At 25.7% G+C, this 23285-nt stretch overlaps 1 protein-coding gene across 1 annotated transcript; it reads right to left on the bottom strand.

Moving 5' to 3' along the window:
• Positions 1–1191: 1191 nt before the first annotated feature.
• LOC105367209 (centrosomal and chromosomal factor) lies at positions 1192–22965 on the bottom strand. Its single transcript, XM_011505837.1, has 2 exons — positions 20931–22965; positions 1192–1441 (listed from the first exon to the last, which is right to left on the bottom strand). The coding sequence occupies exon 1, from the start codon at positions 22561–22563 to the stop codon at positions 20986–20988; it is 1578 nt and encodes a 525-aa protein (XP_011504139.1). The 5' UTR covers positions 22564–22965; the 3' UTR covers positions 1192–1441; positions 20931–20985.
• Between the last annotated feature and the right edge of the window lie 320 nt (positions 22966–23285).

The following is a 23285-nucleotide window of genomic DNA, read 5'->3' as shown; positions in this document are numbered from 1 at the left end:
AGATTAATGTTGTTTTAAACTGCGAATATAGTATGAATATACTATGAAGTTATTAAAAAAAATAAATTATTCTATGAAAATGGCATGAAAATTATCAATAAGCATAAAGTACGAAACCTTTAAAAATTTTGAGTAAAAAAATCAGGCATTGATATTTAATGTTGCGTATGAGATTAATGACTGTCTGTATTGTAATCGAATAAAATGAGGTAAAGTAAAAAGTTAATAATAAAGGTATGATTGTATATGATAGCTAATTATTCGAAGATTGTATCTACCTATGAAGTTAGAATGAAGATAAACAAAAAAAATAAAATATTGTAATTTACTTTATTTTAATGGCTAAAATTAAGGTGTTAAAAATTAATCAAATCAAATTAAAATAAAATATATATCGATAGTTAAATAGGTTTCGACTTTCTTAATAGATATTTTACTAAAAGCTCGAAAAGACAATATTAGATCTGAATAAAAATCCAACAATATAGATATGATTTTTTTTAATAAAGTTACTCTAATTTTATTAAATGAATTAAAATTTCGATTGTGATACATAATTCATTGTCAATAACTAATTAACATTGTCAAATTAACGTAATTCTGTAATAATACACTAAATGAGATACTATAGACATCAACAAAATTAATTTTGATGTCTTGGGATCTATAACGATTTGAAACGTAGATTAATATGTTCTATAAATATAGATGTAAACATTATATATAATTGATTTCTAATTGTAATAAAAATGATACTACCATCTACATATTATATAATTATTTATTTTAGATCATAAGAAAATTTTAATAGGTGTGGAAAAGTCTTAGTGTATTATTGTACAGGTCCCTCCCTATCATCTTGAAAACTTGAATTTTTTAATAAAATAGTTTAAAACATAATACTATGAAATATTAAGATTTAAAATACTTCATTTTAATTTAAAAAATTTAAATTATAAATAAGTAATATACAGATGAAATATAAAATTATGAATTAATCGTTACAAAATATCTGTTTGACAAGTTATCAAAAAGGTATAAAATAAAAGTAACCAAATAGGAGAATCTAGAAAAAATTTTTAATGAAAATTAACAATAATAATAATTTTTATTTAGTTTAAGAACAATATATACATCATTACAGTCTTATTCCTTATTCATTTATTTTTTTAAATAAACGCAATTCCTAGTTGTCGGCATCACCATCATCATCGTTGACATTCTTTCGGCTAGAATGATAATGATTGTTTATCGAAATCATATGCTCTTCGTTATTTTTAAATTTTTCTGTTGAGCTTTATCCATGTATGGGTTGGCAACTGTATTGATTATGTACTTCAGTGTTCCGTAATGCCATCGCATTCGTCATACAGAAGATTTATATCCGCCAAAATACGAGTGAAGTAAAGTTCCTCGCGTATGTAAAATGATAGTACAGTATCTATATGGATCACAATAGAAAAAAAAAATGAAACAACTAATAAAAATTTTCACTTATTCATTGCATTATCAGGATAAATAAAATAAATGAGATTGAAAGGAAAGTTCTTCGATACATGTGACTACGACGAATTTGGTTATAATCATTTGTAAACATATATACTCTCTTTGCTAAAATAGCGAAAGAAAATCTTTTAACAATTATGCCGAATTTTTCAATAATAATACACGAACAAGCATAAGAAATGTAATCATGTATTTTCTGCCCCCCTCTCTCTCTCTCACTCACTCGTGCTTTCTATTGCTTTTTCATACGGTTTTTTTTACGGTACACGGTAATGCAGCGCAGTTACTATAAGTATACAACCAAGACAATTATCGTTTTGGTTTTTTATGGTATGTAATTTCATGAATATTTCTAAATAGGAAGTGGGTTCATTGAATTTTGAACGTCAGACGCGTTAATGAATAAAAAAAATTCAATTGTCGTTACAGAAGAAATTTTGCTAATGTAGACATTTGTTTAAAATTATTTTTCTAAATTCATAAAACTTAAGAACATTTATCAAATTTCTCTATTCGTCTGTATAGTATTCCAGTATTATAATAATAAGCAATAATGCAATTCAAATGTAATACAAAAATTTTAATATGTTATTTTTAATTTAATTGCATTGAACAAGAGATATCATTCCATGTACAATAACAGAATTTGCAGCCACTCGAAAGCCTTTTTTTGCATATTAAGGCCAAAAATTCATCAGCAAAAACAATAGCTTCATCGTTTTTCATATCCCCGCTATATTTTTTTATTCACTTTCGCAGTACTATATCCACTCACTTATCAATCAACAATTCATATTTTCACACACACAAAACATACACACACACACACACACACACACACACACACATCAGACTTTTTCGATTACAATATTTTTCACGATTATTTCCTATACACTTACTCATCAAGTTTACATATATATATATACATCTTATACGTATAAATATTTAGCTTTTATAAATTGTATACACAAGCACTCAAATTTCACTATAAAGTACATACACATGCATACTTTGACTATTTTGTTTTAAATTTTTATTTTTTATTAATATTTTGTCATTTTCACGTTTCATTTAATTTTAAGCCATTTTTTATTCATTCATTTTACTTGTATTATAAATATTCATAATTTTTATAATATCTAATTTGATTTTTTGGGTTTAGTCCTAGCATGTTTTGAAATATTAACCAAACCATATAAAAAAATCAAATGAAGTATTTTTATCATAAAATTTCAGAATAATATTATTTTATTTTTTACTTTTCCAATTTTTTTTTATTTTATTTATTGTGTGTCCAAAATATTTGATAGTTGTAATCCAAATACAGAAAATATATAAACATAAAACTTAATATAAAATCATATACTTTCGCAAAAATATTTCTTTTTTGTAAGAATTTATGTGAATCGCTTGATTAAAGTTCAGAAATTCATTAGCATTAAATAATATTTACTTTCAATTAAGCTTATAAAATTATATTCAGTTCAAGTATATTTTCTATCAAGGCTAGCGATTGTATATCCCTTAGAAAATATATATTTTTAAATTCATAATTTCAAATTCATAAATTCATAAAAAGAATTCTTTTTTTCATTATTATAATAAAAGCTTCAATTACATTAGTTAAATTTCGTAATTAAATCATGTAATTTATGGCATACTTTTTTATTTCATTTTTTAATAATTTTTGTTATTGGCATAATTTTTATTTCATTGCGTGCACGATCTTGTGGAAACTATAAATAATTTAAATACCATCATGGAGACAATCAATTATTATAACTATTGTTTAAAACTAAAGTACTTGTTAAAAAATAAACTATTTTTACAATTTATGGACTATAAAGCACTTTCTTTAGCAATTGAACATAGAAATTATGATGCATGAGTTATAGCTATTGGTTTTAATAAATTTGATAAACTTATTAATATGTATACAAAATAGTACACAGGTATTTTTCAATTAAATTAAATATACATGAGCTAATGAATGTATGTGCATGAGAACAAATATATTTTAATGAAGAATGCTCTAATTTCAAATTACAATTATTTATTATTATTATTTTATCTTACATTAAAATGTTTATGTACATATAAAATAATAATAATAAATAATTGTAATGAATGTATGTGCATGAGAACAAATATATTTTAATGAAGAATGCTCTAATTTCAAATTACAATTATTTATTATTATTATTTTATCTTACACTAAAATGTTTATGTACATATAAAATAAAGCATTTTTTTACCTCTTAATTGCTACCATCGATAAAAAAGTATGTCCTAATTAACGATAATGTTAACTTTTAAGTAACAGTTTTCGGGATCAAGAAAAAACGAAACACCCGAACATATCGTAACTTTACACAGCAATTTTTCCAAGTTAGACACACGGCATTTGTTATTCCACACACCTAATTGCTTGCTCTGTTTCAATTTTCATGATATTTTAAAACAAAAGAAATTCAATAGTAAGCTCAAAAACTTCACAATTGAAATCTCCATAATCCAGAATAAAAATTCCTATTATCACAACTTACTTCGTAGTGATGCATTATTTCATTAAATTTTTTTATTTCTTATCAATTAGTTGGTTTTAAATGAATAAAATTAATTCTACTACTACTACTACTATTACTACTACTACTACTACTGATAATAATAATAATAATAATAATATTTTTATTTTTTATTAGACTTAACTACTACAGTCAAAGAACGATAAGCGTAAAAACGTATCACACTAGCTTGTATGTTATCTTAGCGAATGCATTGGTATTTTTATTTCATCTTTTTCGTATTTCTCTCATATTATAAACCTGACCTTATGACCCACAAATAAAACTTTTTACATATTGCTTCTTACTCCCACTTTCATTGTACATGCTCATTATTTTAAAAAATTGCATATATTATTATCATCAATTTCAGTTTCTTATCTTTTCTCCACGCCTTAATTTTTAGTAATTATAGGAGCCGTATTCTGTAATAGCATAATGATATTATTATAGCTATTATCAACTTTTCAATGAACATTGACCCTTCTTCTGTTCGTTTGTAACATTCCCGAATATTTAAAAAAATTACACATTAATATATAATAGGTCGATTTATTGTGCTGAATCGAAAAAGTGTCACAAGAATTATTTGAAATTTCGAAAAAACTGCAATGTTAACAAAAACTAAGGAGCGAACCCTTAGCATATAAGACAATAAAGTATCAATCATAGGGATATTTTCTAATGATACATATCAACTTCATGGCACAAGGCTTATAAGGGTACCAAAGTTACTAAAAAACTTATATAATCTCAATGATCAATGAAGCGTGACAATATGAACATCTCGCATTAAATGCAAATTTCATTTTATACATTTTTGGTTACATTTCAGTAATACTTAGTAAAACGTGCTGCCGCTATATCACATGAAAGCTACAGAATTCAACTATGCATCAGATTAATCCGTAGAAGTCGAAAAGAGATGAAATTCGACCCAAATGAAAATTTTCCATTAAAGGAAGAAATACTTCTTAGTAAACATTGAATTTAAAAAAAAAATAGAGCGCCATTTAACCAAGTATTTAATAATGGTGGTGTGAAAATGTAGTCATCACAACCGCTTCTGCAAGAAACCCAGCTCCTTGTAATATACGAGCTCTCATACGCACAAGACAAGTAATCTTAGGACGATGATAACGCGCCTGCCAAACAAGTAGATTATATTACAAATTATATTGTAATGTTGTATAATTGTATAAGCTACTTGATTTTGATCACACATACGTTTAACTATAACTGTTTCTCACTTTAAATTAGTCCATTGACTAGTGGTATGTTACTGTACTTTTATATTTAGATTTAAATAGTCCACCTATAGCGATTCCGTACTAATATGTTACTGATGTGGAATTGGTCGAAGGCTCTTTCCGTTTTATCCTATAGTTCGAAGAATTAGTTAATAAATATAGATTTTGTTTTATGGTCTTTTAAGCTAAAAATATTATATAAAAAAATCATGATATGAACTTCATTCAGCCGAGTTAGTAAACAATCTGTATATTATCTAGCTCAAAAGCATAGATTCAAGGAGCGTGACATAAAGAGTTTTTGAAATAATAGAAATTATACACTTGAAATACGGCATTATCTGATAATAAATATACAGTTGATAAATATACATTGATGTTTATTATGCATTTTTCTTAAAAATAAGATACTATATATAAATAGTATAGAAAAAATGAACCTTGATTAAATTTATGTATTTTGGTATAATTTTGGAAAATTTTTCTGTAAAATTTATAGACGTACTTTTATAATTTAGGATATTGGTTTCAAGTGATAAATAGACTCAAAATAATACTTCGTATGAAATGAATAATAAGATTATCTACATTATGAGACCAGCTTGTATTGAGCAAAAGACGAAAACATATTTTATGGTTTTGTAGACAAAATTTATGCAAAGAACACTAAAATTAGAATAAGATAACACACTGCAATACATTTTCTAAACAATGGAACAATGTTTCTAAACACTTACAACATTAAATAATAAAATTATAAATAAAAAGCAAAAATATATCAATAAAAAAAATTGTCTATAAAATCTTTCCAACTTAAGCAACTACCCGAATACGTAAATAATTTATAATGAAAAAATGTAAAAATAAGTATATTTATAACATTAGAGAGTGACGTCTTAAATTAAGATTTCATTTTTATATATTTATATATATATTTTTTTATATATATTTAATGTAAAACTATTATAAGATATTAAAAATTAAGAATTTTAGAGAATGATTCTTAACGTTCATTTGAACTAAATTAGTCGTACAATTTTAATAAATTTAATTTAAAGATTATGAAGTCTTACATAATTAAAAGCATATTAATTTCAGAAAATATACACTTCAAGACTCTTAGGTAGCATTTTATATTTAAATACAGAAACTTCTAACTTTCTACATTATAATATAATATTATAACTATTTTAAATCAATATTATTTTTAAAATAATACCTTATTAATTTATATTTATAGTATTAAAAGAAAAATTGCTACAAATCTCGTGGTATGAGTCAAATGTAAAATTTTGTAAAATTAACTAACATAAATATAGGAACGTAAATAATTAATATAGTTTTATTTTAATAACTTTAATTTACCTGTTATAATATTTTTTTTTTTTTAATTTATTACGATTTATCTAAAATTATTCTTAATATAGCAAGTTACAATACAATACACTAAACAAAAAAATTTCAGTCATAATATAAATACTTTCTCTTATAATAAAGAATAAACTAAAATTTATAATAATTTTTTACTCATTTTTCTATTCAAAATTAATTAATCTTAAATATATATTGTCTCTATATACTTTGAATGTGCTAAGATTATTACCATTTAAATTAAACTTATATTAAAAATAATTTATCTCCAATCTTCCATTTTCCTTTGTCTCGGTGATATATATAATATTCGTTTTATTTAAATTTATGATTTTAACTATTTATTAAGTTATATTATAAATTGTAATAGTGTCGTCATTACGGTTGTCCATGATGAATTGAAAATTAAAATATCATTTAATACTTATAATATAAGAAAAATATTAAAAAGAATACTCATATAACATTTAATTTAAGTTTAAAAATAACCTTCTTATATTAAATTCTGTTATATTACAAGGTGTATTTTTACATACAAAAATGTAAAAGTATTTTGATTTTTTATTAATTTATATAAATAAATTATAGAATTGAAATCTTACTTTTCGAAACATTTATCTTTCGAGATTAAATATAATCGAATAATGAATTATATCTCTGCACAACTAAAAAATTTAAATATAAGTAATTGTTTATATATGAATACATATTTTTATATATTTTATAAAATAATAAATATTTTTAATAAATTTACTTGTTATATTTTTATGTAATTTTTCAATATGCATTATATCAGAACTTTATTATATTTTGGAGTCATAAGATTAAATTAATTTATTAAGAATTTGAATTTGCTTTTACAATAAATGGAGTTCTCTTGATTATTGGAATTACTATAGATTAACATACAATATTATAAATTATTATGCTTCAATTTGCATTATTTAAAATAAGTATATTCTTAATATGGATGATTATAACTGTAGGGCTAACCATGCCCAATAAAATTGTAGAGTAAGAATAATAAAATAGTAAGAAGTGATTACAAAATTTTGTTTAATCTACAATTTCATAATAAAGTATTAAAATCAATTTGAAGAAATTTGAACTTTTAAAACTAGTAGGTTATTTAACCTACTTTCATACAAAAAATTAATCATTGCTCAATATTTTCTCAATATATTCTTAATAATTATTATTTGGATGTCAAATTTTATTTAGAATGAAAGAACCGGAGCATTAAACTCGAGTCGTATTAAATATTCTTCGAAGTAATAGATAGAAAGAGAAAGATTACCACAAGATAAAAAGTCGCATATTACTCCACGGAAGTTAAGAAAGTAACGAAGATGTATACTGAGAAGATAATTATTATAACACTGACATCTCTCAATGTTATATAAAGTGAATAAATAAAAACTCTTAAAGCATAAAAAGTCTTTTATTTAACGATATAGATTGCATCAACTCAGTGTGACCGGCTATCAAATTTTCAGATGATAATGCTAGGGTATTTAAGGAATAATATATTATTTACCAGTTAGTAGCTTTTAGGTAAATAATAAATCAATAATCATAGAAAAATATACTAAGCAATCATGTAGAGCGTCTAGAATTCCTGATACTTGGATGTGCTGTTTTTACAAGAAAAATGATTAGCTGATGGTAATATCTAATATAAGATTCGGTTAGCCACTTATCGGATTCCTATCAGCTTGAATGGATGAAATGTCTTTGAGCTTACAATTGTTTAGAAAATATGCATTGTATATGAGACTTCCCTTGCTTAAGTTACACTTTACCTAATTCCAATAAAAAACGTTTTGACTTACTCCCATTTGTTAGAGATGATTTATTTATAATATTAAAATTATCTTCTGTTATGACTTATAATACACATCGTTATGTTAATTAACGTGGGCATATTTTGCCTGAACAGTTATCAATTATAGATACGACTAGCAGTAAGTCGTACGTTTACTATTCGTTTTCCAGTCTGCATCCAATAATTCTCTCACGGGGTTAAATAAGATAATTTATATTCCTGTAATTAAAAGAGATATCTACTTCATTGCTATTGACAAGATAACTAAATTTATGACTAAATCTGAAGTTTAATATATTGAAATAAAAATATGTAATTACTTTCAGTGTAATTATACTTTTTATTATATAATTGTGTAAAATATTAAATGAATGTTTAAATAATGTCACTAATTTTATGGATTTTTAATAGGTCCATTGAATAATTTAAAAATATGTAATTCACGACTTAATTGACATATTAGATCAAATAGCGATAAAATATCCGTTTTCTATTTTTAAGAAATTTCAAAAAGCACGTTGTTGAATTGATTTGTGATTTTAATGCATAAAAACAAGATTACGATTCTTAATATCTTTTTAGATGCCAATCAAAAAACATATCAAGGTATGAAAATTAAAAAAAAAACCTTGTTATAGAATGGTTGGTATTATAGAACATATAGATGGTTATGCATTTATTAAGTTACTGTTATTTATTTTATAATGAATTATATTTTCTTTAATCTTCACCACGATTTCAATTGTTTTCGTGGGTGTCTTTACAGCACATGTATGTCTATATCTAATAAAAACGCTTAGCATGTAAAGCCAATTTTTTTACATAATGCAGTTCTTTTGTTATAGATGCTTAAACAACAAGCACGTATATATGTAACAGACATTAAGACTCGAAACTCGACAGCAACATTTGCGCGGTTTCCTTTTCTTTATCTCTCACAATATAGTTCGTTTTCAATGTATCTTTTGTGTTACAAATTTTCTTTTTTTTATGGACCTTTGAGTGATCTCATCGCTCAACTTTGACTTATTTACCCCTTTTATTCTGTTAATAAAAATAACTGAATAATATCTGTACATCAATGATAATAAAATGTTTTATAAACTTAAATTGAATTACATTTAAATACGTTATTTATAATTTATAATATATCAGATACTGTACAAATATAAAATGAACAAAAATGATCATTTTTTATCAATAGTTATGTACAGAGGTATTAAATGAATTGTTTCTTTGTATTTTCTAAGTAAAAATATGTTTGGCCATAAAAACTAAACTTTGAATTAACAAATTTCAATTATTGATTTTTTAATAGAATTTTAGCATTTTTCAGGAACGGAGTATAAATATTAAATGTTCTTCATTATTAAAAGTTTCCTAGTTTATTAAATATATATATTGAAATTTTTTTAATTTATCAACAAAAACAATCATGAATCATTAAATTTTACAAATTAACAATGTAATCAAAGTAGATCTATAATCGCAATGAAATTCGTAATTGTACTTAATATTATTTTTAATATTAGAGTCTTATATATTTTATATATATTTGAAAATTGCTCTGATCAATTACATATTTAAGAAAGAGAAAAAAATTTCTTATAAGGGCAGAAATTAAACTAAAACTAGTCTTGTAATATCATATTTTATTTGTAAGAATAATTAAAATCAAAATTCTTGCATACCTAGCGTATTGTGTTTTAAAATAAAATGTTTTTTAGGATTATATATTTTGGGTGAAATTGATATAGAATCGCAGTAACCGAAGTTAAGGCGTTTGCGCAGGAATTAAATCACCGGGATGCGCAGCTCAATAAGCCAACGTCGGCAATTAATTTCGCTGAGGAACTCGTAACTTTTCGTCATCAAAACGGCATGGTATAACGTACTAGTTTTTATTGATAATTATAATTGGTAATTATCCGTTAAAGATTGACTTTTAAAGTTTACCAAATAGTTTTCATTAATATATTATTTGTATTTAACTGTATTTGAATACTGTAACTTCTTGAAACAAATTTATATGAGTCCTGAGACTATCGTCTAATAAAAAATATAATAAATTAATTAGAATATATATATATAGTGTTATTCATTTTCAATGATTTTACATTTCAAATTTTTTAACAATGTAAAATGTTTAAAAATATTTATCTAAAGAAAAAGGTATTTGAAAAAATATTATGAGTGATGGAAAACTTATAAAATAGCAACATTCATACTTTGAAAAAGAATAACAATTTAGACACAAATATATAATAAGATGTAAATAAAAATTATTAAAAATGGATCTTATATTGTTTATTGAAAAATACTTAAATAATATGAAAGTATATATATAAGTGTATACTCTCTTAAATCACGATAATTAATGAAGATAGAACCTTTCAAGTTAAACTATTACAATGGTGAGAAATAGACTAAATCAATGATCAGTCTTAAAATGTATAAAACTAACACATACTCATAATGTACGATATAAATACAAGATAAGATAAAATACTTTATAACACGTAAGTTAAAAATTCAAGTAAAGAACTGGGTAATGAAGAAAATATTTTGTGTTTTCAATAATTCCAATTCATATTTTATCGTTTTTTATTGCCGAAACAAAGCAATATAACTATAAAATAGATTAAGTTAAAAAATTTAATAACACATGCGAAACACATTGAATATAAAATATTACTTTTTTATTGATATGAGGTTACAATGTTAATATTTTCAAAGTTTTAATTTAATATAAACGAAATTTTCATTAAAACAATAAAAAGACACAAGGCAAAGTAAAATAAAAAAAGGAACAAAGTTTCATGATATTCAACAATGTTATGACAATGATATGTTCAACAATGAGAAGTTGTGTCAATGCTATGGTTTGCTTATATTAATAAAACTGTGCATAAAACAATGGAAAAAATTATTATATTCATGTAAAAAATTTAATAATTTTTATTATTAATATAATTAATTTAATAATATAAGTGTTCGGCATTTAATCAGTAATATATAATAAATATATTTCTTCTTTACATTTATGTACTAAATTATTTTTCAGTAGTATCATAAAATTCTACTTTTGAATATATTTAAATTATATTTTTCCTAAAACCATTGATAAAATTAGAATTTATTTCAAATAAGTAATAATGGAAAACAAAGGAATTTATCGATTTTTGTATTAAAATATGGAGTAATAATTATTTTTCAAATTTTTAAACTACTTTTATCAACATGTAACTTACAATTAATAAAGAAATATCGCAGATTTAAATAATTCAATATTTTCATTTTATCTTTCTTGAAAATAGGTTAATAAAAATATTTAAACATTCAATATTACAAAATAATGTATGTAATTATTAAAAGTAAATATGCAATAATTACTTTTCTTTATAAATAGTGAAATGAACCTTTAATAAGTAATTTACAAAGAATGAATTTTCGAATGAACATTATTTGATTTTCTTTTATATTGATTGTAAATAACAAATATTGTAAAGAGCGATTGTATAACTATTACTGCAACTATTAAAAGTAAAGAACTAGTATTATAAAAATATTATAGATAATAATAATTTAAGTATATAAATAAATGAAATTAATGAATAACTAATTAAAAATATATATAAAAATAAAGGATTTATAAAACTAAAGTCTAATAAATAGTAAAATTATTCATCGCTGTTATAATTTTTATTTTTAAATTTTGTTTGAAAATTGTACTTAAGTACATTTTTTGATTTAGAACAAAACATAAAAAATCATAACCAAATAATAATTGGTAATATTGTAACCGCTGAAAAATGTTCTGTAAATTAAATACATACTTTAAATAAAACATCCATTTTGCAATTATTCAACGTATTACTCTTACAAATAAATTATTAATGTACATTTTTACAGCAGCTTTATATAGTCGTAAGTTTCAATGATCAAGGTACTATTTAAACTCGAATTAAAATGCAAAGGTAAAGAATATATATTTTAGTTAATTTCTACGAATCTTTCAAATTTTATATAAATAATTAATAGAAATGATAAGTATATTATATATTTTATAATTATAGAAAATTAGGAATTGCCTTCGTAAAATTTAATATAATTTATCAAAATTATGACATAAATCAATAAATGAGATATACGTATCACATAAAAATATATTAAGTATCACAATAAAAAGATTACTAAAATAGAGAATTTATATTCTTATGTTAGCTGAAAAATACAAACAATATAAAATAAAATATTATTTTGATATGCAAATTACGATTACAGAAAGTGTAATAATATTTAATAATTTTAAATAATGCCTGTACTTATGCAAACCTGCAGTTATACAAAATACTCTTATTATTAAAATTTCTAACACTATTACAATATAATTAGAACTGTTCTTTTTAATAATAAACAAAAATTTTCTATCGAAAAATCTTTATGATCTTTTAAAGGAAATTAATTTATCATTCTTTTATACTTAAATTTTCTAATAATTTTAAAATGTTGATTTTTTAAGAAAAATCTATATAATCTTTGATAAAAATTGTATTTTTAAAAATTGTTGAATTTTTATGGCAAAAAACATTTATTATAATAAAAAATTCTAAATATTTCGAGAAACATTAGTAGAACTTAATTAGAACTTATATGATAAAATATTTTTAGAAAATTTTCTTAATTGAATTAAATTAGTTTTGAAAAATGGAAATACGTAAAGTAATACTGTAAATAGCCTTAAATTTTAAGACAAAAACTTCCCATAAGTAATATTATACTACATTTTATGGATTTTCAAACTTCGTTTAGGTTAATAAATTGATATAGAATAATCATATTGTAATTATATTGTATTAAGTACAGAAATAGTAGATCAAGTAAAATAGATAAGATATGTAAGTGTATTCATCACTATTAATTTATTTGTTGTGTATTAAATTATCAATAATTTTATAATGAACAGGAGTAAAAATAAATTGAGTAAATAAGAAAATAATAAAAAATATTATTTTTATCTTATATGTATTCAATAAAATAAATATAAATATCAATAAATATACCAGAAGTTTTTTTTAATTATGATATACATTTTGTAAATTTTTTGTAAATTTTTTGAAAATTTATTTAACTTTTATATTTGTTTAATAACTTCTGATGTAAATTAAAGTCTATTGTAATAGTTTTAATACCTATATTAATAAATCATTTAAGTTTAATTAATTATAATTACAATAATTTCTCACAGTTTATATAATTACAATTTTTTGTTTAATATCTTTATTTAAATTATGTATAAATATATATGAATATAATAAAAAAATATAAATAAATTTTTATTTTAATATGTAAAGTTAACTCTGCTTTATTAATTACTATAATATTTTTTATTTTTATTTAATTCTATTTTATAAAATAAATTTACGTTTTCAAAATTTTCAATTTATATGCAAACAATTTTTATTTCAATTCATTATAAAATGATTATTAGCAACTATGTTCACGAACCAATTTATCTAAATAAAAAATTATATATATTATAACTCTTAGTATAATTTAGAAACATAGAAATACAAATATTCAGAAGCCAACCAAAAGAAAATAATAATATACTATAATATATTGATTTATTTTCAAATATATGAAAATATATTTATGATAAAAGTCTTATTCTTATTTGAAAATAATTTTCAGACATTACTTGCGTTTACTTGATAGAAGTTATGTATCTATCTTATATTAGGTATTGAATTTTTAATAAATTTAAAATAAAAATTCGGTAAATCATTATTATATGTTTATGTCGTACTATGTAGTCATGTCACCAACAAATTAATACTAAAAAAGATTAAATTAATTCGATTTTATAATGAAATATTAATATTCAATCAAATATATAATACATCAAATGTAATACTAAAATATAAAGGATTATCTATAATTCGTTTCACTGACTGTGACGTTTAATCTCTTACAACAAACAGAAAAGTCCTGTTATATTTAATGCATTTTAAAAAGATGAAGACTTTTAAGAATAAATTTACGAAGAAAAAACCTGTAAAAAATTGTACCAACAATCTTAAATTATTCATAAAGTTAAGTGTATTTTATAAAATGAAAATATGCAGATATATTCTTTAATAACAGATATTGTTTATGGTATTATAATTTATTAAATATATATATGTGTGGATATCATAATGGTAAAGACTGTTGATATACTTATTCTGTAAAACTATATAACCATCTATTTGCGTTAACACGTTTTAAATTAATTGCAGATAGTTTTTCAACTATATTGCCAAAGGAGCAACACTATCCATCGAGCAAGAAATAATAAAATTCAGGTGCTAATATTGACCAGGCCAAGACTGCTCTAACTTATTGTATACAAACACAAGATCATCGTAGTATCCAGTAGATTATTCCCTATCCATGTACGGTATACCATTCATTTTTGTGATTATGTACGTGGCTCCGGTGTCTCACATGATGAGCAACAAGTTCATGAATATTAAATATTCGACATACATCATATCCTCTCTTTTCAGGTGGGATCTACCTCGCAATAAGTTCGAACTTTGGACAATGTGCCTAATGGAAATATAGTCTATAAAATATATATTGCTATAACCATAAGAATAAGATTGTAAATTTAAAAATATGAATCGTACACGATCATGCTACATTTTTAGAATTCCAGTTAAATTGTTGAAACTATGTTTAGAATCGGGCGATGTCTATTGTTCCGATATACATCTGAAAAGCTGCACAACTTAAAATTAAGAACAACAGAGTTAGTTTGAGCATTAGTACGGCCCAAGGCATTTATAATGTAGCCAACTTATTTTACGAGCATATCGCCGGAAATACATTATTTTCTTGAAAACTGAAAAAGGTCAGATATTGACTTTTCAATTTCTAATTTAATTGATAAGGTTTCTCAAGCCAGGTTACTCAACTCAATTCAGCCAGGTGTTTTGAAATCTATTAGTTTCATTTAATCATTCTCGCATTGATGTATATTTATAATAATGTGGGCAACGTGGTCTTAATAAACAGAAGTACAACTTTGATTTACAGTCAAGGAAATGAACGACAGGTTTAGACTGCATTACCTACTGTGTTATAGATAAGGGAATTCTTGCTACTGATGAATAAAAGCAGCTTCTCAGCTCTGTACTACTAGCTATTCGTACAAATAGTCGATTGAACAAATATTAAATATTGGTACTCATTATATGTATTTTTAAGATAATTGGTGAGTATTGAATTCATTTAAAATATATAAAATGAAATATATAAGATTATCAGCGATTATCAATATGAACATATTTAAATCAGAAATCAATTAAATTATTAATGATATCATTAAGATTAGATTAATTTTATCTAATTATAAAATTCTAATTATTTTTACAAGGTATGATAATTCTCTTGATCATTAGAATCATAAAAAATAATTAAATTATTATAAAATAAAAATTGACAATATTCATCAATTAGTAATTATGTTTTTCATGTGACTAGTTAAAATAAAATAAGATAATTTGTATTCCCGTAATTAAATAAAATAATTAATTCCTCGTCATTTAAAAACTAAAACCTAATGCATAAATTCATTAGCTACCTGGAACCAAACAGATTATTTATTAAAATATAGAAGAGTTTCCATCTATAATATATTGAAACCTATTATTAAATATCACGAATTTACAAAATTCCAAAATCTAAATATTTTAATCGTGATGTCAAGGTCAATCACATGTCACAGGGTTTTTATTTATAAATGAAAATATAATATGGTGTATTACGTAGTAGGTGACATAGCGTATACGCAGCCGAGTGCTTTAGATTCTTTCTTCTATAAACAATTTTGTCCATAATACACATCTTTGTTCAAGAGGGATTTTCAATTGGGAAAAAATCATTACTCTAGTTAAAACTGTTAATTTCTAATATGTTTTATCAATATATGGGAGAGATAGATTCTCGTGTAATTTAGAAAGGTTTCTAAAGGATCTTTTAATAAAGATCAATGATATTTACATACGTCAAAAAACAAGAATGCTACAAATTAAGAAAGCTAAAGATATACGATACCGTATGAAAATTAGTTACACTAATTTATGTGTATCTGAATAGATCATAAATAATCTATATAGATAAATAAAAATAAACAAGAAATAAAAATAATCTTAAAAGAAAAAGATAATTCCTAGCATTGGGAAATAATTTTTTCAATTAAAGAAAATTTGTGTCAATTCTTGTTATAATCACTTTATTCAATTTATATAAAAAATTATCCTCTATTCCTTTAAATTGAAATATTTCAAATTATCTTTACAAATTTTAATGAACAGTTTAATAAGTTAATAAACCGTAACTTAGTATTTTAGATTTTAATAATTTCTAAGTTTATGTAGATTACAAAAGTGCAAGTTTACATAATTTGGGTGAAAGTAAATTTGTTTATAGTAAAAAATATTCAGTTAATTAAATGACATACTCATATTGAAATTAAAATATGATTTTGGAATTTATATATATTGCCCGAAATCACAAATATTCACAATTAATTACGTTTTAAAAGTAATTTTTAATTAGAAACGATTTAATACATAATCAAGAAAAATATGTTTGAAAGACATAATCGCAACAATGTAATAAATGATAATCGTAAATACAGGAGAAAAATTTAGTACTCCGAGTCATATCTTGAATATAATCTAATTATAGGCAATACATCAAGCATTAAATATTTTAGTGGTTGTAAACTATTTAAATAACAATAAAATTAATGAATGTGTAAGAAAATTGTAAGCAGAGTTTATCAATCTTAACACACCTACATGTAATACTGATAAAATGTGTATGAAATTATAAAAATTAATCTAGTTTATGACTTTATTGTTTAGGTTTGAACTATACTGTATATAATATACTTCTAATCGTTATCCATATTACGTTTGATCAAAATAAAAACTTACATCAAAATACAAACAATTAATTTACTATTCTATTACTTATAGTCTAAAAATCATTAAAAGATCGTAAATTTATTCTTTACAATATACCCAACCAATTTACTTCTTATCTATTGAGAGCTGGGCCAAAATTAAAAATTGTAGTAGTACAAAATCTTTCTCAATAAAGTCAGAATAAAATTTATTTTTTATTTTTTATGCTTGGGGGATTATATAAAAAATATATGTTTTTATAAAAATTGAACAAATTTCATAATAAATAAAAACTACCATTTTCATAAAGTTATTTAAGAACTAGTATTAAAAATATTTTATTTTAGAATTAACCATCAAATCGCAGTTTTTGATTATTTCTTTATTATTTAACTTGATTCAATATATTAAATACACATATATTATTTACCACATATATCATTCCATTATCACTCAAATAGCTTTAGTGGAATATGATATACTTATGAAATAATAACAGTATATTATAACTGTACTAATTATATGTCTTTCAAAGATTATGGACATTATATATAACATCCTGGCAAATTAGCTTTGACTAACATTGTAGACACCTCTGGCATAGGCATTAATATAATTTACAATTTTCTTATACCATTTCTTAGTCATCATACCATAAATCTATAATATATCAAGCAATATTATCCTTTTAAATATCGAAATTGTACGGATTCAAATATGCATCCAGTCCAACTTACATTAGAATATTAGCAATTCTTCATGCCAAGCCTATTACATTATAAATTAGCTTGAATTTCTTCATATACTATATAAATTAATAGCTTTTCCATTAATCTTATACAGTTGTTGATAAGGTATTGTGAAAACCATTACATAAAGTATAGTGGTGTTAAAAATAAGTTCTACATACAAGTATTGATTAAGAAATAATAAAATTCAATTTTATAATAAAATTATGAATTATTATTATTATTTTTCAAAAACTTCTTTTTGAGAACAAAAATATATTATTTCAGATTATACTATAAATCTTGTAGGCTTTTAATTATTTTATTAATAGTACCTGTCTAAAATTTATGCACGCACTGTTATATTATATTTTAATATATATCACGTTCTTAATTTGTTGCTTGAAATAAAATTGCATATTTTAAAATTTGTATTATTAATAAAAAGTGAAAAACAATTATAATGCAATTAGGCAAACCCTGAATTTTAAAGATATGTTATGAAATTGTGAAAATAGAATTCACTGTAAAGAAGCGTATTATTTTTACGATATAAATTTTAAAATTTAAAAAATACAATATATGAGATCAAAATAAAATACATGTATTTGAATAAAATAAAAACAAAATTAAAATAATTTGAATTTAATAACTATTTCGCGAAATTATTATTAGTTTATATGTATCACCTATCTATATTTATATTGTTCTCGATAAAATGATTATTATAGTAATGATTATGAAATAAATCTTTATAGAGACAATAAAAAATTAGTATACAACGTAATATCACAAAACATTATTTACATTTTGAAGGCTAGGGATAAACCTTAAGTATACACATTATTCCAGCAATATTTTTCTAAATAAAATTAAAATACGTTATCTTTCAACCAATGTCTAGATATATTTATACATTATCGTAACTCAACTCTTCCTTCTTTACTTTATACACGAAACAAAGATCTGCGTATTTAATTAAAAAAATTTAATTCCGCAAAATTTCTTCTCGCGCGATTCAAAAGTTCTATATTATAAAACATGGTTCTCGATCTCGTCATCATCGTCTTCTCAATTCAATTAATTCCTATTTATGACGATTAATTTTCCCTTTCTCTCTCTCTCTCTTTCTCTCTCTCTCTCTCTCTCTCTCTCTATCTATCTATCTATCTATCTATCTATCTATCTATCTATCTATCTATCTATCTATCTATCTATCTATCTATCTATCTATCTATCTATCTATCTATCTATCTATCTATCTATCTATCTATCTATCTATCTATCTATCTATCTATCTATCTATCTATCTATCTATCTATCTATCTATCTATCTATCTATCTATCTATCTATCTATCTATCTATCTATCTATCTATCTATCTATCTATCTATCTATCTATCTATCTATCTATCTATCTATCTATCTATCTATCTATCTATCTATCTATCTATCTATCTATCTATCTATCTATCTATCTATCTATCTATCTATCTATCTATCTATCTATCTATCTATCTATCTATCTATCTATCTATCTATCTATCTATCTATCTATCTATCTATCTATCTATCTATCTATCTATCTATCTATCTATCTATCTATCTATCTATCTATCTATCTATCTATCTATCTATCTATCTATCTATCTATCTATCTATCTATCTATCTATCTATCTATCTATCTATCTATCTATCTATCTATCTAACTCTCATTGTCTCTCTTTCTCTATTTAACCCTTGGCTTTCATTCTATTTTGAAAAAATTGAGACCCATAAAAATGGAAGATAAAGAAATTAAGAAAGAGAGAAAAGAGAAAAATAAAGAAAAAGAGGACGGAAAAAATAAATATGAAATAATTGTTTTACATGAATGTAGTATCCATTTTAGAGAAATTGTAGTTTTAAAGTATGTGATTCAAATTTTCTGTAATATAAATGCTATAGGACCTGGTATATATATATATATATATATATATATATATTATATGTAATTTCATGTTAATAACCATTGGATCTAAACCATTTTTTAATCGAATACAGGAAGAGCAGCTCTTGATATTACTATATACTTTGGAGAAATTGTTCACTACATTCATTCTACTAAATTTAAAATAAATTTTTAACATACTGCTTTATAAATATTTATATAATACTTTATAAAAGAAGAATTCCTTTATCATTAGTTTTGTGCTGATCTAAGTTCAAAATGAATATACTTCCGTCAATGCAATACCATTGCACTGCAAGATTACAAATTTTAAGTGATTTATAATCTTATTCTCATTTTCTTGAAACATACCCGTAAAATTTATTTTTGAATATATTTAAATAAGGACAATTAACACAAATAAAATGGCAGACTATATTAATTTCAAATCCTTTCTGCTTGCGAGCAAATCTTATAGACGTAGAAGAGAAAGGAGGTGCAGATGCAAGCGTAAGCCGTGAGTCGAATCGGTATTACAAGTGTCTGAGCGCTGCTTTGTATGGAACACAAAGAGAACACAGTTAAAGAAAGTACGCGTATCCAAAGTCACGATAATAATAAAGATAAGAAAATGATGATCATAATAATAATGATGACAATGAAGACGATTATTACGATGATAATGGCAATGATAATGATAATTAATAATGCTAATGAATTTAACGACGATAAAGATAACGGCGACGACGATGATGGTGATATTAATAATAGTATAGAATTAAAACGAAGAGATACCGATGGAGCTCATCCGTGGAACAGCTGACTGGATGCTTTCCACCGTCGTCGATCCTTAACTTTGAGGTAGAAGAGCATGATATACGGGTGCCTCGTAGAAGGCCCCATGAGTTGCCTGTAGCGCGTGGATTGCATGGTGGTGATGATGCCTATGTATGGCGCTTGTGTATACATTGGACATGTTGGTCGCGGCGGCGGCAGCGACCATGTATGATGAGGCTGAGCCCGTCGGCAAAGCCGAGGTCGTCAGCGAGGAGGCCGACGAAGTTGAAGACGTTGAGGAAGCTGATGAGGATGAAGAGGATGAGGAGGAGCTGTGCTTAATGTTGGAGCGCAGTTGGGAAGAGGCAGTACTCGTTGTTCTGCGGTAAGGATGATGTCCGAGGATCGTTGGTGTCGCCGTAGAGCCAATAACTGCCTGCTGATGATGATGCCTTTGAGAGGATGTTGGTGCAATCATCATCGCCATTCCGTACGATGTTGATTGAGTTTGCTGAAATTGATTATGTTGCTGTTGTTGTTGCTGATGTTGCTGTTGCTGTGGTTGTTGCTGTGGTTGTTGCTGTTGCTGTTGCTGCTGAGTTTTGCTCGAATAGGCCTGCTGAAGAATTGTTGTTGATGCGGTCAGGGAGTTTGACTGTTGATGAGGATGCGAATGGTTAGTCTGATGATGCTGATGTGTGTGATGGTTCAGCCGATGATGAAGTTGAGTCTGTTGCTGCGTTTGCGTTGGCGCCGGCTGTTGCCTTTGGAAGTACTGGGGATAGAGACTGGGTGCACTCAGAACCTTCTCGTCGAGTTCCGTAGTCGCCTGGTGTTTCGGGTACTGTTGGTGTTTGACTTCCGCCTGGTGCGCACCCAGAGCCGCAGTCAATGCCGCGTGGTAAGTTGCTGCTGCAGCTGCGGCAACGATGGCCGGTGCATTCTGTGCATCACTCGCAGTAACAATAGAGGCCAATGATGGAGAAGGTAAAAGGTTACCGGCACCATTTTCCGGATGAAGTGGTGCGCTCGAAGTCATAACCGACGACGATGATGACACTGATGCCAAAGCCGAAGATGACAGCGATGACTGATGCTGATGCTGTTGAGTAGAAGCAGCGACTGCAGCCGTCGCTACTGGCATCACTGGATTCACCACCATCCCCGTGATACCTAAAATTGTCTGATTCTTACTCCTACTGCCAGAACTGCGTCGCGAAGAAGAGGAGGAAGAGGAGGTACTTGTCCGAGGTGGCAAGTTATTGACAAAGAGTGTGCGTTTTTGGCGTTCTGCCCGCCTGTAGTAGCACGGGTGAATCATAAGAAGGGGCTCGCCACCACCTGGGGGTGGCTTCGCTTGACTCGGCAGCTCGTATTCGACGCTGCAATCAACGTGGAGCGGCTGTGAATAATCCTTGTAGACGGGCGCCGATGCTGGGAGGATGGTCGCGCTGGCGGTTGACGAAAGGCCGACCGGCGACAGGGAGGCAAGCGCCGGCGTCGAATTCGTAGGCGCCGCTGCGGTCGCAACTACCCCGAGAAAGGTTTCGCGTCCTAGTTGAATCCTTCCGTAGTCGCGAATGAGAGTTGGGGGCTTGCTGCAGGCCATCAGGATCTCACCTACCTTCCGCTCGTAGCATGCTGCGGCCATCTTTGCCAGTTGCTGCTGTCTTCTTCTCGCGTGCCTCTCGGACTCCCTCTGGCGCCTGTCCTCGCTCCGGCTTCCTAGACGTTCAAAGTAACCTCTTCACTCACCATCATCGAAGGCTGGATGTGGTAAGGAGCCCACTTCTGCGCCAGTGATAGACAGTCGATTTTGGTTAATTCGCGTGGATGGTAGAGAGGAAAAAAATCCTCTCTACCTCACAGCTGTCATTCTCGTTTCTCTTGGCACTTTCTTATTGCTTCTGATCTTATTTCGTTTTCTTTATTCTTTCCGATCTGTTTTTCTTGTGTTTTCCACTTCCGGAGACGATTGTCATGTAACTGTTGTCATTCTCGAAAAGTCTCAGGTTTTCTGGTTCTAGTGGATGAATCTTATTCGCTTGAGCGATGGGGAAGGCTGCGCACCAGCGAGTAAACGAACAAGAAAGGATAGAGAGAGAAAGAGAGAGAGAGAAAGGGCGGATATATATATATATATATGTATGTATAAGGTCGTACGCAACGATCTGACAATAAAGAGACAAGTGATTACGGCAGTAGACTTGAGGAGTACGAAGAAGAATAATAATACATTTCGTGTCTGTTTTTTGGCTTTTTTATTATATTTGCACACCTCCGTAAGTGGCACGTATGTTTTGTAAATTCCTCAGAATCCTGCGTCAGACCAAAGAATTGTATTTCTAACGCCGGAACCCAGATGCTTTATAC

Source organism: Ceratosolen solmsi, unplaced genomic scaffold (genome assembly GCF_000503995.2).
Source record: "Ceratosolen solmsi marchali unplaced genomic scaffold, CerSol_1.0 scaffold7, whole genome shotgun sequence".
NCBI classification, from domain to species: domain Eukaryota; kingdom Metazoa; phylum Arthropoda; class Insecta; order Hymenoptera; family Agaonidae; genus Ceratosolen; species Ceratosolen solmsi.
This window is presented reverse-complemented; position numbering and strand designations above follow the sequence as displayed.